Source organism: Megascapheus bottae, chromosome 13, assembly GCF_031878675.1.
Source record: "Megascapheus bottae isolate mThoBot1 chromosome 13, mThoBot2.hap1, whole genome shotgun sequence".
Taxonomy (NCBI): Eukaryota; Metazoa; Chordata; class Mammalia; order Rodentia; family Geomyidae; genus Megascapheus; species Megascapheus bottae.
The window spans coordinates 39,250,154-39,263,235 of record NC_143521.1 but is presented as its reverse complement, the minus strand read 5'-3'; the positions used below and the strand labels follow the sequence as shown (position 1 = coordinate 39,263,235).

Genomic DNA, 13,082 nt, shown 5'->3' with positions numbered 1-13,082 from the left:
TATTTTAAACAGTTTCATTATATGGGCTTCCTTGTCCCCTTTCCCCAGCAAAGCACAAAAGAATTTCCTACCTCTAGGTCATAGGCTTCCTTCCATGGATTTTGACCTCAGATACGCATTGTGTAATGGGTGGGTGGGGTTGCAGTTGTAGTCACAGATGTGTGGGAGTTGAGTGATGTTGGGGGGGGGGCAGGGCAGGGTTTCTAGCTGACACTTGTAAGTATTCATTCCCTCAGCAGTCATAAGGCACTGAATTCTATTCCAGGACTGTACAAGCAACAACCCAGGCAAGATTTCTTACAATTTTTAGGGTTACCTGAAGATGCTTGGTCTGTTTTTTTTTTACTCCTTGATCATATGTTTCTTTCTTATATTCTACTTGTTTCATCTGCCTGAGCTCCTTATGATGATACCTGCTTCTGTCCTTTCTCAGCAGTTCCAAGTAAATGTCTGTCCAGCATGGGCTATGAGGTAAATCTGCTCCTTTTTTGTTATTTTTCATTGAAACGCTTTCAGTGCCCCTCTGTGGGCGCTCCTTTGTGTGATTCACCTAACTTCTCTGCTTTGTTCCTAGTTGGATATGCTCAGATGCTTCAGACTCTGTATTCATTATCATTCTTTTAAAGTATTTCTGAGCACTAGTGACTCACCTGTAAATCTTAGCTACTTGAGAGGCTGTGATCCGAGGATCCAGATCCCAAAGCCAGCCTAGGCAGACAAATCTTGAGAGACTCTTACCTCCACCTAACCAGCAAAACCCCGCACATGGAAGATGTGGCTCACGTGGTAAAGTAGAAAAAGTGAAGTGAGAGCCCAAGGCCCTGAGTTCAAGCACTAGTACCAGTGCGTATACATGCACACACGCGTGCACACACACACACACACACACACACACCAAGTATTATGAAACAAGTAGACATGTACAATGTAATGCTAAAAAAATACAGAACACAGAATGGAAACCTCTTTTAAAATGTACAGTGAAAATCTAGCAGAAGACCAGAGAGGAAGAATTAGGATTTGAGTACTTATCTTTGAGAAGTGAGATAAAAAATCCGCATATTCTAGCCAGATACCAGTAACTTGCACTTGTAATCCTAGCTACTTTGTATCTCAGGCAGAAGTCTGTGAGATTCCATTTTCAGTTAGTCAGCAAAATGCTGAACTAGAGACATGGTTGAAGTGGCACAAAGGAACAACCTTGAGCAAGAAAGCTGAGCAACAGGTTGAGGCTCTAAATTCAAGTTCAAGTACCGAAGAAAAAATGTGCATATACAAATAAATAGAAAGATAAATCTACAGTTTCTCTGGATCAGAGAGCAAAGAATTAGACTTCTCTTAAAGATTGCCATTTGTGCTGGTGCAGTAATATGACACTCATAGTGGAAGCTGTTGGATTCCTCATGCCTTCCCTCTCCTTCCTCAGTGTACCACTCTTACTGCTACCCTGTTCTATGATTTCTACTGGAAGCCATATCTTTCAAGCCTCAATGGCCACAACTATATTTGGGTTTTTTTTGTTGTTTTCCTGTCAGTCTTGGGTCTTGAATTCAGGGCCTAGGCACTGTCCTTGAACTTTCTCAGTACCACACACAGAAAAAGCTGGAAGTGGTACTGTGGCTCAAGTGATAGAGTGTTAACCTTGAGCATGGCCCTGGTGTTCGTGTATGCACTCTACCACTAGACCATGCTCCCAGCCCACAACAACTGTTTTACCTTCCACTTAGAGTTGTGTTTTGTTTGTTGGTTGGTTTTGTTTTGTATTTGTAAAGCTGTCTTGTCTTTTTTTTTTTTTTCTGAAATGGTGCTGGTGATTAAGCCTAGGGTTTCAGGCATGCTAAGCAGGTGTTCTACGAGTGAAGTACATACTTCTAGTCCTTGTAATGGGTTTTGAGCCACATTATCAAAGCACACTAGTGAAGTTTTTAATGGATGTCCTAAGATTTGCATGTAAGATAAAATCTTTGCCCTGACAAAAGATAATTACTGTGTTACTTAACATACAGCTACAATGAGTGCATATTTGTATACAGAACATTATAGTAGGTATTGAGATGAAAGTAGATTTGATGGTAGCAAGTAAAATAGAGGATACAAGTACTAAGACCAAAGAAAAAGGATGGGAAAATGCTAAGAACCTGATAGAGGTACATTCAAGATTGTAAACTGGAATGCTTCTGCTGTAATAGGAGTCTTAATAAACCTGCAGGGTTCTGTTTTCTGTTGGTGGTGGTAGTAATCGAGTTTGAACTTAAAGTTCACACTTGCCCGGCAGACACTACAACATGAACCGCACCTATACCCCTTTAACATTATTTTTCTGGTAGGAAATTGTATTTTTTTCAGGCTGGTCCAGACTGTTGCAGCTTCATCTAGCAGTCACTGGGGTGACAGATGAAGAAATGCCCATACAGTATCATCTCATTATCTTTTATTTATTTATTATTTAATTTTATTTTTTGCTGGTTCTGGGGCTTGAACTCAAGGCCTGGGTGTTCTCCCTGAGCCTCTTTGTGCTCAAGGCTAGTGCTCTATCACTTGAGCCACAGCATCACTTCTGGCATTTTTTAGTGGTTTATTGGAGATAAGCATTTCACAGGGACTTTTCTGCCTGAGCTGACTGAACTGTGATCCTCAGGTCTCAGTCTCTTGAGTAGCTAGGATTACAGGTGTGAGCCACCAGCACCTGGCTATTTCATAATCTTTTAATAATTCTTTGGGTTCGGGAATGAGTCTGACAGACATGGTTAAAATGGTGGTGCCTTCCCGGCACTCTGCTTTTATAGGGTCAGATTATCCAGTGTCTAGCTTAAAGGAATTATGGGAACAAATCAGAAGAGCACATTTCAGTGGTAAATAACAAGATATCAAGGAGTAGTAAGATAAAATACACAAAGATACAAAGATATTCCTCCTGTCTTTTGACAGGATTACTGTAGAAGATAGACACTCTGCTGTGTCTTTACTTAGACACTCACACAACTAGCAGTTTTCACCAGTCATTCTCCATGCACTTGGCCATAGTTCCCACAGAGACCTATGGTTCCAAAGGACTGTGATTCTCCTACTTGAGCCTCCTGCATAGCTGGAATGACAGGTATGCACCCACCATGCCTAGCTTTTTCATTGTGATGGGAGAGATTCTCACCTTTTTGCCTGGTTTGGCCTTGAACCATAATTTTTTTATCTTTATCATCCAGGCAGCGAAGATTACATGTGTAAGCTATCATAGCTGGTCTTTTATTTACTTTTTAAAATTGATGTAAGGGGTGCCATAAATGATAACGATTTGGTGATTACAAATAATCCTTTTCTACTCCAAGCTTAGCAGTGTTTCTTGTTGTTGTTGTTTTGTTTTGATTTTTTTTTTCCAGTCCTGGGCTTGAACTCAGGGCCTGAGCACTCACTGTCCTGGGCTTTCTCAATGCTAGAGCTCTACCACTTGAGCCTCAGTACCACTTCCAGCTTTTTTCTATGTATGTGGTACTGAGGAATTGAACCTGGGCCTTCATGCATGCAAGGCAAGCACTCTACCACTAGGCCAAACTCCCGGCCCAGCAGTGTTTTTAAAATACAAATTAAATACTTGAAATCCACTCATCTATATTGTAAATGTATAAAGGAACAATATCTTTAATGCTTATTTTGAGTTTATATAAAAAGCCTGTGATAATCTTATATCTTGAATCTGCAGACTTGTTATCTTTTCCTCCACTGTTAGACAGATGTTCAAGCATTGGCCTTGTACTCCATGATCCTCTAGGTACTGTAAGCATGTTAGTTAAGCATCTGCCTGGCTGTGTGCCAGGGTCAGGTTATATTGGAAGAACTATCCTAATGCTTCCTACAATGCAGTAAGTCAGATTGTCCTGTTCTGGCAAGGAAGCAGGTTAGGTGAAGTGGGATGAAAGGTAGACCAGATAGCCAGGCTTAAAATAGACCTGGCTTAAAATTGAATAAAGACCAATTTGTGTATTGCTGTCAGTTCTGTGCTAACAGCCAACCTAGCAAGCTGTTCTACTAAGGGCAGCTCTGACCTATAGTACATAATTCCTTTACTTAGTAGATCCCTGTCTTTGGCCACAGGTCTCTCATCCTTCTTCAAAAAAGAATTTTGCCAAACAATCAAGGTTCAACTCAAGATCATTCTTTTCCTCATGTTCATAATAGAGCCTTGTTACTTGTACTTTCAAAACTTTTATCTACTGACTGGACTCTTTCAAAGATAGTTACAAAGACCCTTTAAAACATTGAATCAAATCTGTTTTGCTAAAATACATATAGCAGATGAGTGGTTTAGAGTGATACTTGCTCCTGCTATGGACTGAATGTGTTGTTTTTCCCTTGCCTGCACCTAGTTTATATACTGACCCCCCAATGTATTGGTATTTAGGAAATGATTAGGTTTAGGTGTAGCAGCCCAACCCAAGTCAGTTCTGTTTCCCATCACTGCTCTGGCCCCTGGCATGGACTTGGAGATAGCTTCCTGTAGTCTAGCTTGAAAGCTTCCCTTCACAAAATGCAACCACTGTACTCTTCCAGGTCCAGTCCTGGCCTTCATAATACCTTGTGCTATGCTTGAGGAGGTTCCAGGATGAGGAAGTTGGTTTCTTCCCTGCCATCCTTTTCGTCATGTCCCAGTAATGACTGAGAAACAAAAAGCGCCTTTCTTGGCAGAGTGTAGCAGACCGGAAGTGTCCTGGTTTTTTGGAGGGAGGTCTGGAGAGGAGGCACACCCATAGGGGCACTGTAAACAAGCTTTCTTCTTTTGCTGGTGGCTAAATAACATGGATTGAGGGTAGTATAACATGGGTTTAGTAGTATATTTTTTCTGTTTGTTCTGAGTGACTCATCAGGGTCTATGTCTCTGACTATTTATGTACAGATCTGAAACTTTTCTGGAAGGAAATTTATTACTGCTAGATTAGTGTGGGTGGTTGACCTGGGTCAGCAGGGAGAGGTTACTTTCCAAATACATTTCTTAAGAGAATGACATTAATTTTAGTTCAAACAATTGACAAAGATATGTGATTTGGCCAGTATTGCGAAAGCAAGCTATGTTTTTATACTTTATTTAATGGTCATTTCATCCATAATGGGTGGAGTCATTGCTTAATTGTTCATTTATTTAAAAGATACCCCAAGGGCAAAGTATTTATTTAGCTCTGTGATTGAGTGCTTGTCTAATATGCACTATAGATGCTCAACAACACAAAACAATAAAATATAGTAACCTTCTTCTGTAGTGTCACATTATCATTTAGTGTGACACAACGAATAAGATAAACTTACAACTAAAGCCAGTGGCAGAAAAAGTGCTGAGTTCCAGAGCCAAAAAATTTCTATGTTTTTGTAGGCGTCAGAATTCCTAATTACACAAAGCTAGATTGTTGGGACTACATTGCAATTTGTGATTTAGCATATCTAGAGAGGTGAGGCAGTGTGAGTTTCCAACAAGCTCCTGAAAGGTGGCAGCTATTGCTGGTGGTGGTGTGGAAGTTACTCCTATGGACTGAATTCTTAGCCAAGCTTCTAGATCAAGCCCCTATGCTACTTTGTGCTATGATGAAGTGTACACAGGAGGTTTGAACATCAGCCATATAGTGTCCATATGAATAAGGTTTGATCTCATTTCTATGAGTTGGGCTGAGGATGATTTGACAGTGACATCTGGCACCCCATAGATCACCAGGCATGATTTGGTCTGACTAGCTAGGCATCTGTCCTCTTCTTCCGTTACACTCTATGTATATTCTTCCCAAAGCTGTGCACTGTTCCAAAAAGAGGAAAACCATTCTTTGGTCAAGGATATATGAGTAGTGGTTCTTCCCTGTTAGTACCTACAAACAAGCTCTCAAGTCCCCAGTATGGACACCAGTCAGGAAAATCCTATATAATTCCTGCTTCCTGGCTCTCTGGCACAAAAACTTAGTGGCAAGTCATTTTTTTACTGTGCCAGGATGGAGGTCTTACATAGCACAGGTGCTGGCCTCTCATAATTTGACATAACTCCCTCCCTTTTTTCCTCCCTCCCTTCTTTCCATCCTTTCTTCCTTTTTTTCTCTTCTCCCAGCATCTCTCTCAAGCTATTCTCAAACTTATAATCTTTCTGCCTTGGTTTCCAAAGTGTTGGGATTATAGTAATACGCCACTAAGTCTGGCTTATTTATTATTTTTAATCAAGAACTGGGTCTTGACTTTAAGCCTCAACAAGTGTATCATTTGTCTTATAGATTCAAAAACTCCATGGCATTTATTTAGAAGGATTATTTTATCACATACATTAAATTTTGTCTATAACGTGCTCCTTTCTTCTCCCCCAAGCTTCTGTAGATCTCAGATTTATAGCTACCATCCTTTCACCACTGGGGAAATATAAAGTCCTTGGTGCCTTATTTCTCTGCAGATGAGCTCAGACAGGAAGGGAGGAAGCCAGTTATGTGTACTGATTGATAGAATTCCCAGGGTGTTGGCTATTTGCCTTTTCCTTTAGAAGAGCCTCTTGGTCTCGTTCCCACCTTCCTGACTTCCCAGCTTCATTCACTTTGACTGCTTTTCCATTAGGTTGTTGACCTACACCTAACTAGCCAATGTCTGAGCTTTTGGCTTTCTCATCTTTTATGGTCCTCACACAGCCTTGGAACTTAGTAGCATAGGTGACTAGTTTGGGGGATGCCTGCCTCATCGTCACATCCTGTCACCTCCCATTGCTCTCCATCTTAGGCAGAATTCGGCTGTATTCTCTGTTGGTAGCTATTCAGCAAGCACTTGTTGGCATTGTTTTGTAATGACCTTTGAGCCTAGGAGCCATGCACACCCTGGTGGCCAGTATATCCTTCTAGTGCTGAAAATGTACAGGAAGGCAGTTTCCCTTAATCTTTATTCTTCTAGGCTCTTAAATTTCCTACTAATTAATGAAGAGATTGGCCAGGTATTCAAGACCTTTATCTAGGCTTCCTCAACCCTGTTGTTTTCATATGAGTTCCATCTGAGAACTAGCTAAAATGGATCATTAACAATGATGAGCTGATCTTACCACTACATGCTACTCATACTTCATCCATTTACTGATGGTAAATGGCTCCCATCATTTCTACCTGTCTGAATGTTACCTGTTCTTCAAATATTACTTCCCCTTTCCAAAAAACAGGGATTATGAAGATAAGATGGCTCACCCCTGTAATTCTAGCTACTCAGAAGGCTGAGATCTAAGAACTGTGGTTCAGAGTCAGCCCGGCAGGAAGGTCCATGAAACTCTTGTCTCCAATTAACTGCCAGAAAACTGGAAGTAGAGTTGGGTTTCAAAGTAGTAGAGCACTAGCATTGAGCAAACTTGCTCAGGGACAATACCCAGGTCCTGAGTTCAAGCACCATGACTGACCAAAATAACAAAAACAAGAACAGTAGTTGGTGTTTTACTGAATTATTACTATGTGCCAGTCTCCCCCTATTTACTGATTTAATGTTAACTTTAGGCGATAAGCAATATTATGCAACTTTCGCCAATGAAGGAACTGAGATGTAGAATGACCAAGTGACCTGTTAACAGTTTTTCAGGATTATTATGTTTGGGGCCAGGAGTTTGGCCTAGCAGTAGAGTGCTTGTTTAGCATGCACAAAGACCCAGGTTTGATTCCTTGGTAACATATACATAGAAAAAGCCGAACGTGGTACTGTGATTCAAGTGGTAGAGCTCTAGCATTAAGAAAGCCTAAGGACAGTGCTCAGGCCCTGAGCTCAAGTCTAGGACTGGCAATAAATAAATATAAAATAAAATTATGTTTGTGCCAGTACTGGCTTTGAATTCAGGGCCTAGGTTTTTGCTAATAGGCTAGCACCTTATCATTTGAGCCAAGCTTCAATTCTGGCTTTTTGGTGATTAATTGAAGATAAAGGTCTCTTGCTTTGGGCTGGCTTGAACCTCTGTCTTCAGCCTCCTGAGTAGCTAAGATTGCAGGTGTGAGGCAACACAACCAGGACCCTGTCTCCAGGGCCTGTATTCTTAACCTGAAAAACAGCAGAAATTCATCCATCTTTCTAAAACACTTCCTTTATGTTTCTTTTATTCTGCAAGTTATAACATTCAGTCACCCAGTTGAAATTTGAAGGACTTTATCTTATTCATACCTTGATTTCTAGCAACATTCTTTGGAGGCGGCAAGAACTTAAAAGTATTTTTTTCTCCAAATGGACTTTTTTACCTAAAAATGTTTTTCTGTAGCCAGCTTATTATGTAACTATAGAAAATTGTGATTTTTTTTCCTTTGGATTATTTCCTATAAAACACCTTACAAAGTTCTAGGGTAGTGTTGAGTCAATTAATCACTTATTTGTGTATATTCCTTGTGCTTCAGGCCTGGAACATGGCAGGAACATAGAAAGTTCTGTCTTCCTGACCTCTCCTTCCTGCTGTAGTAGAGGGAAAGTTGTTTGACAGCATTAAATCTATATGGTCAATCAGTTTTTAAATGGAGTTTTTGTTATTATTAAGGTGATATACAAAGGAGTTGTCATTTCCTAAGCCAAGTAATGAGTACATTTCTTTTTGGACAGTGTCACCCTTTCCTTTCCTTAGCTACATTTTCCACTTCCCGTTTCTGCTCACAAGTTGCATAGTTAATTTTCCACACAGTGTATACTGAATATCATGACTGCATTTGTTTATCCTTCTTCCTTTATTTCTGCACCCCTCCCCCGCCCCCTGTTAAAAAGCAAAAACTACCACCACCACCAACAATAAAAACCAACAAAAAATGTTTAAAAACGTTTTCTTCAGCTGTTGACAACAGATGCTGCAGCTGTTAATCCCTGTTGGTGTTCACTCTACAGATTTAATGCTTAATTTCTTCCTGTTTGCAAAAATCTACTCATGTTCTGTGTGTACTAATACACAGTAAAAATCCAGGAATTGGAAAATAAAGATCTCTTGCTTCTGTCCCCTCCCCCTTTAAGTTCCTTTTTCTGACAGGAACTTAGCATGCAACTTGGTGTCATGTCTAAAAAAGAAGGAAAACCAGTTCTGAACATTAAGTGCCAGTGTTTGTAAAAGTACCAGAAAGCTCTGCCCTGTACTTTAGAGAGCCAGATACCAGACCAGTAGGAGACTGTGTACATGTTTCTTTTTCCCTTTACATCTCAATACCAGTACTATTCACAGCTGAAGCAATGCCATACTTTTTCCTGCACATTTGCATGAAAAGAGAAAGGGGAATGCAGTGCAGATTTGGAGAATAATTTGGTATCTAAAATATCAGCCCTCCAGCACAGATCATATTTACAGCTCTATTGGGAATGACACAGCAATGATTTAAATGGAGGCAGTTGTGTCATAGGGCCCTGACTGATGACTCCATTTAAAATTCTTTGAACCTGTGGGATGTTGTTTTCTGAAAGTCGACATAATTTAAGCACTCCATATCCTGTCATTATAGAAGATGTCAGAAAAGCACAATCTAATCCTGCATTCACATGGTATCACAGCCCTTTGGTTTTTTGCTTTTCAAACTTTATTAATGTACCTGTCAGCGCCTGTGGTGGCCACAGCCGGGCAGTTGGAGGTGAATGTCATTCTCTTACATTTGCACGGAGGGACTGGAATCCACAAAGGCCATACGTTTAAAAGGGGATACTAGAAGTCTGGCCCAATGATGGGACAACCCCAAGCCCAGCCTCTAGCTGCTAAGTTCTGCTTTTCCGCATTGTCCTTTGGGCAGCCCACTCAACAAGAATACAGAAGAAGCCGGCCCTCTATGGATGTGACAGTAGTCCTTCTTAGACTTCCTCACAGTTCGCATTCCTGGGCACATGTAAGTGACCCAGTGATTGATTTAGGAATGATCCACTTTAAAATACTGCCTAAATGTTTATGAGAACAGGGTCTCAGCTCACAACTGCCCAGCATTTTCCTTTTACTCCCCCACTTTGTCCATCTCTTAAGCCCTGTGTATGGAAGCTCACATCTCCAAGGACTGCACTCACACATGTGAAAGAAAACTGAGCAAAACACTATATATAGCCTGTCCTAAAGCCGGATCTCTTTCCATTGATAAGAAAATAGCCCACTTGGACTAATTTAGCTAGGCCAAATTTAGAACAAATAGATATTTCAACTGTTCTTACTTATAAATTACTATTTTGTAACCAGGATGTTCTTAATATGAACAAAAGGTAATATTTAAAATTTTTGTGGTTAATTATAAACTCTACAATCCATAGTTTTGACCACATCAAATACGTTTGGGTAGAAAGGATCTATTTTTATCCCCTCATAGGGTTTGATTAAACAAAAAAAAAAGAGTGATTGTTTCATTTTGTTTTGTTTTGTGTTTTCCTCTGAGACCAGGTTCTCATGGAGGGGCATTTGTCCCTCCTTCCAGGGGACTTTACTGTAGTTCTGTCTGGAGGTAGCTTGCTGCTTAATACTGGGTGAGCGGTGCTATTGTCATCTCATGGGTATGGCCCAGTGGTGTTGTGAAATCTTTTGCAGTATTCCTCTGACAAAACAAATTATCCAGTCCCAAATGTCAGTCATGCTAAAGCTGTAAACCCTGCTGTTGTTTTTGTTTTTATTTACTGGCTTTTGCAGTAGGTGAAGTTAGAATTCATCCTTGTAATCCTTTATGTTCTGGCCTTGGAGCCATGATAGTGTCTGGGATCAGCTCTGGCCTGGCAATGAAGTCTTATTCTGCAGGCAACTGAGAGCAGCACCTGCACTGTGCTCACAGTGGTAGCTGGGAAGGAAAGAAGTGTGCTGACTTGATTAAGTTAATCCATAGGGCTCTATGAGGGTGTGCCACGTGCTACTCACAGGCTTCCAGACCCAGCAATGGCGGCATCACTGGGAGCCTGATAGAACTATGGACTCCAGGCTCCCCTTGCCATACCGAGCCAGAATCCGCATTTTATTTAGCAAGGGGTCCATGTGTATCTTGTGCACATGGATAGTAAAGAAGCTTGAGTAAACCATCTTTTACTTTGGAGGAAAATATTTTTGTTTCAGATTATGGTTCACTTCCTGGGCGTGTGACTGGCCAAGTTATAGAACCTCACTGTGCCTCAGTTATTTGGGCTATAAAAAGGGTGCCATATCCTCTGTATCATAGGGTTCTTAAGAGAATTAGACCAGGTTATTTTTGTCAAAGACTTGAAGCCCTGAAACCAAAATTTTTAGATCCAGCACAAAATTCCTGGAGTTCCACAGCTCAGGTTCAGTCATCTTCCTCTATGCGACAAGTAGAGATGTGGAGAAGGACAGGGAGGAAGTTTATGACATGGCACGGTGCAGATATGGGAAGACAGCACTTTAACCTGTCCTTAGCCATCTTTGGGATACAAATGGAGACAGAGGGAAAGAGGTCCATATACTTGTTTGTTTCGTCTTTTGCAGTGATTAGGATTAACTAAGATTGACGGTATAAATATTTGGCACAATATTCACTCGGGACAGAGGATCTGTTAATGTTCCATTAGTGTCTGTTCAGTATGTTTTGCTCTTTCAGAATAGTTAGCTATATTATACATAAGAATATACACCAAAGCCGACTACTTGGGTTCTAATTCTAATTCTAATTGGGTTCTGCTCCTTCTTAATTGTGTGACAGTGGTCAAAGTCCTTCAGCCCTCTGTTCCTCGATTTAAGTTCTTTTAAGGTAGTTTTGAATGCTAAATAAATGATTTTACAAATGTAGTTTCTAGTGATCATTTGCTAGTATTAGTAATACAGTTTATTAAGTAACTTCAGGAGATTAAAAATACTACTCCTTGAAAAGAAAGACATTTTCTCATCAGTTGAAGCGTGTGTTATTATTTGATGTATCATTTATCTCATTTGTGGCTCAGTATAGTTTATTGCAATGAAAATTGAAATGTGAATCTATTATGTAATTAGGACATCAGTTGGAATAGCATATAAACATGTATTCCATGTAACAATGAAATCTCCCCTGGTATAACTGATAAGTGCCAATTTCACAAAAATGAACTTGAAATTGGTAATGTCATTTTATCTTTGCTAAATAAGTACAATTTGCTAATTGATAGCAGTGTTTTGACCGCATTTTTGTTGTTGAAAAGTGCCATTCTGGAATGTTCTTTCTTCAGATTATTCAGAGCTTGGTGAACTTCCCCCACGCTCTCCTTTAGAACCAGTATGTGAAGATGGACCATTTGGCCCGGTAACAGAGGAAAAGAAAAGGACATCACGTGAACTTCGAGAGCTCTGGAAAAAGGCTATTCTGCAACAGATACTCCTCCTGCGGATGGAGAAGGAAAATCAGAAGCTACAAGGTTGGTTTGTCATTTTGTAATTGGACAGGCCTGATGATCTTAATTGGTCTTGAATCCAAGTTAATCATATCAGATATAAACACGCAGTCATTAAATAATGAAAACAGTCTAACATAAAACATATTTCTTTACTATTTACTTTCTGAGACTATTAAGATAGTCTTACCCATTGTTATTTCCTGTGTGCACATCATTACCACACTGCCTAGAAGTTTTTTGTAGTCATATCAGGTGAATAATAGCTTTACAGCACATTTACATTCATATATATGTTGAGATTGCAAAAATAAAAGGCAGCAGTATTGGTCATGTAGGATACTCAATGCTATTGCAATGCTGAAGGGTTTTTTTCCCCCCCTTCCATTTGCTTCTTAAAAGAAGGTTAAATTGCAAAGTGGTCCTTCAAGATGATTAAGGATTTGAACAAACTTGCATGCTCTCTGGGAAAGAAATTGGAAGAATATGCATCATACATGAAGACATTGTTTCTGTGGTTTATTCTGTTTCTTGACATTTGAATCTATCAAGCAAGTGTGTGTGTGTGTGTGTGTGTGTGTGTGTGTGTGTGTGTGTGTGTGTGTGTGTTTTGCCAGTCCTGGGGCTTGATGAGCACTGTACTTGGGTTTTCTCAAGGCTAGAGCTCTACCACTTGAGCCATAGCGCCACTTCCAGCTTTTTTCTATGTATATGGTACTGAGGAATCAAACCTGGGACTTGCATGCTAGGCAAGGACTCTACCATTAGACCAAACTCCTGGCCCAAGCGAATATTTTATTAGTGTTTCTGGAGGCATTGCA

General features: G+C 40.2%; 1 protein-coding gene across 7 annotated transcripts in view; it reads left to right on the top strand.

The window, feature by feature from the left end:
* Positions 1-13,082, top strand: part of Tbc1d1 (TBC1 domain family member 1) — a 167,065-nt gene that overhangs the window by 115,121 nt on the left and 38,862 nt on the right. For 6 of the 7 annotated variants that reach the window (XM_090343719.1, XM_090343718.1, XM_090343723.1 and 3 more), the window contains one exon: positions 12,100-12,285. In XM_090343719.1, coding sequence (XP_090199845.1) covers positions 12,100-12,285 — 186 coding nt within the window. The remainder of the gene's footprint in view (positions 1-12,099; positions 12,286-13,082) is intronic. The other variant, XM_090343720.1, reaches the window with a different exon arrangement.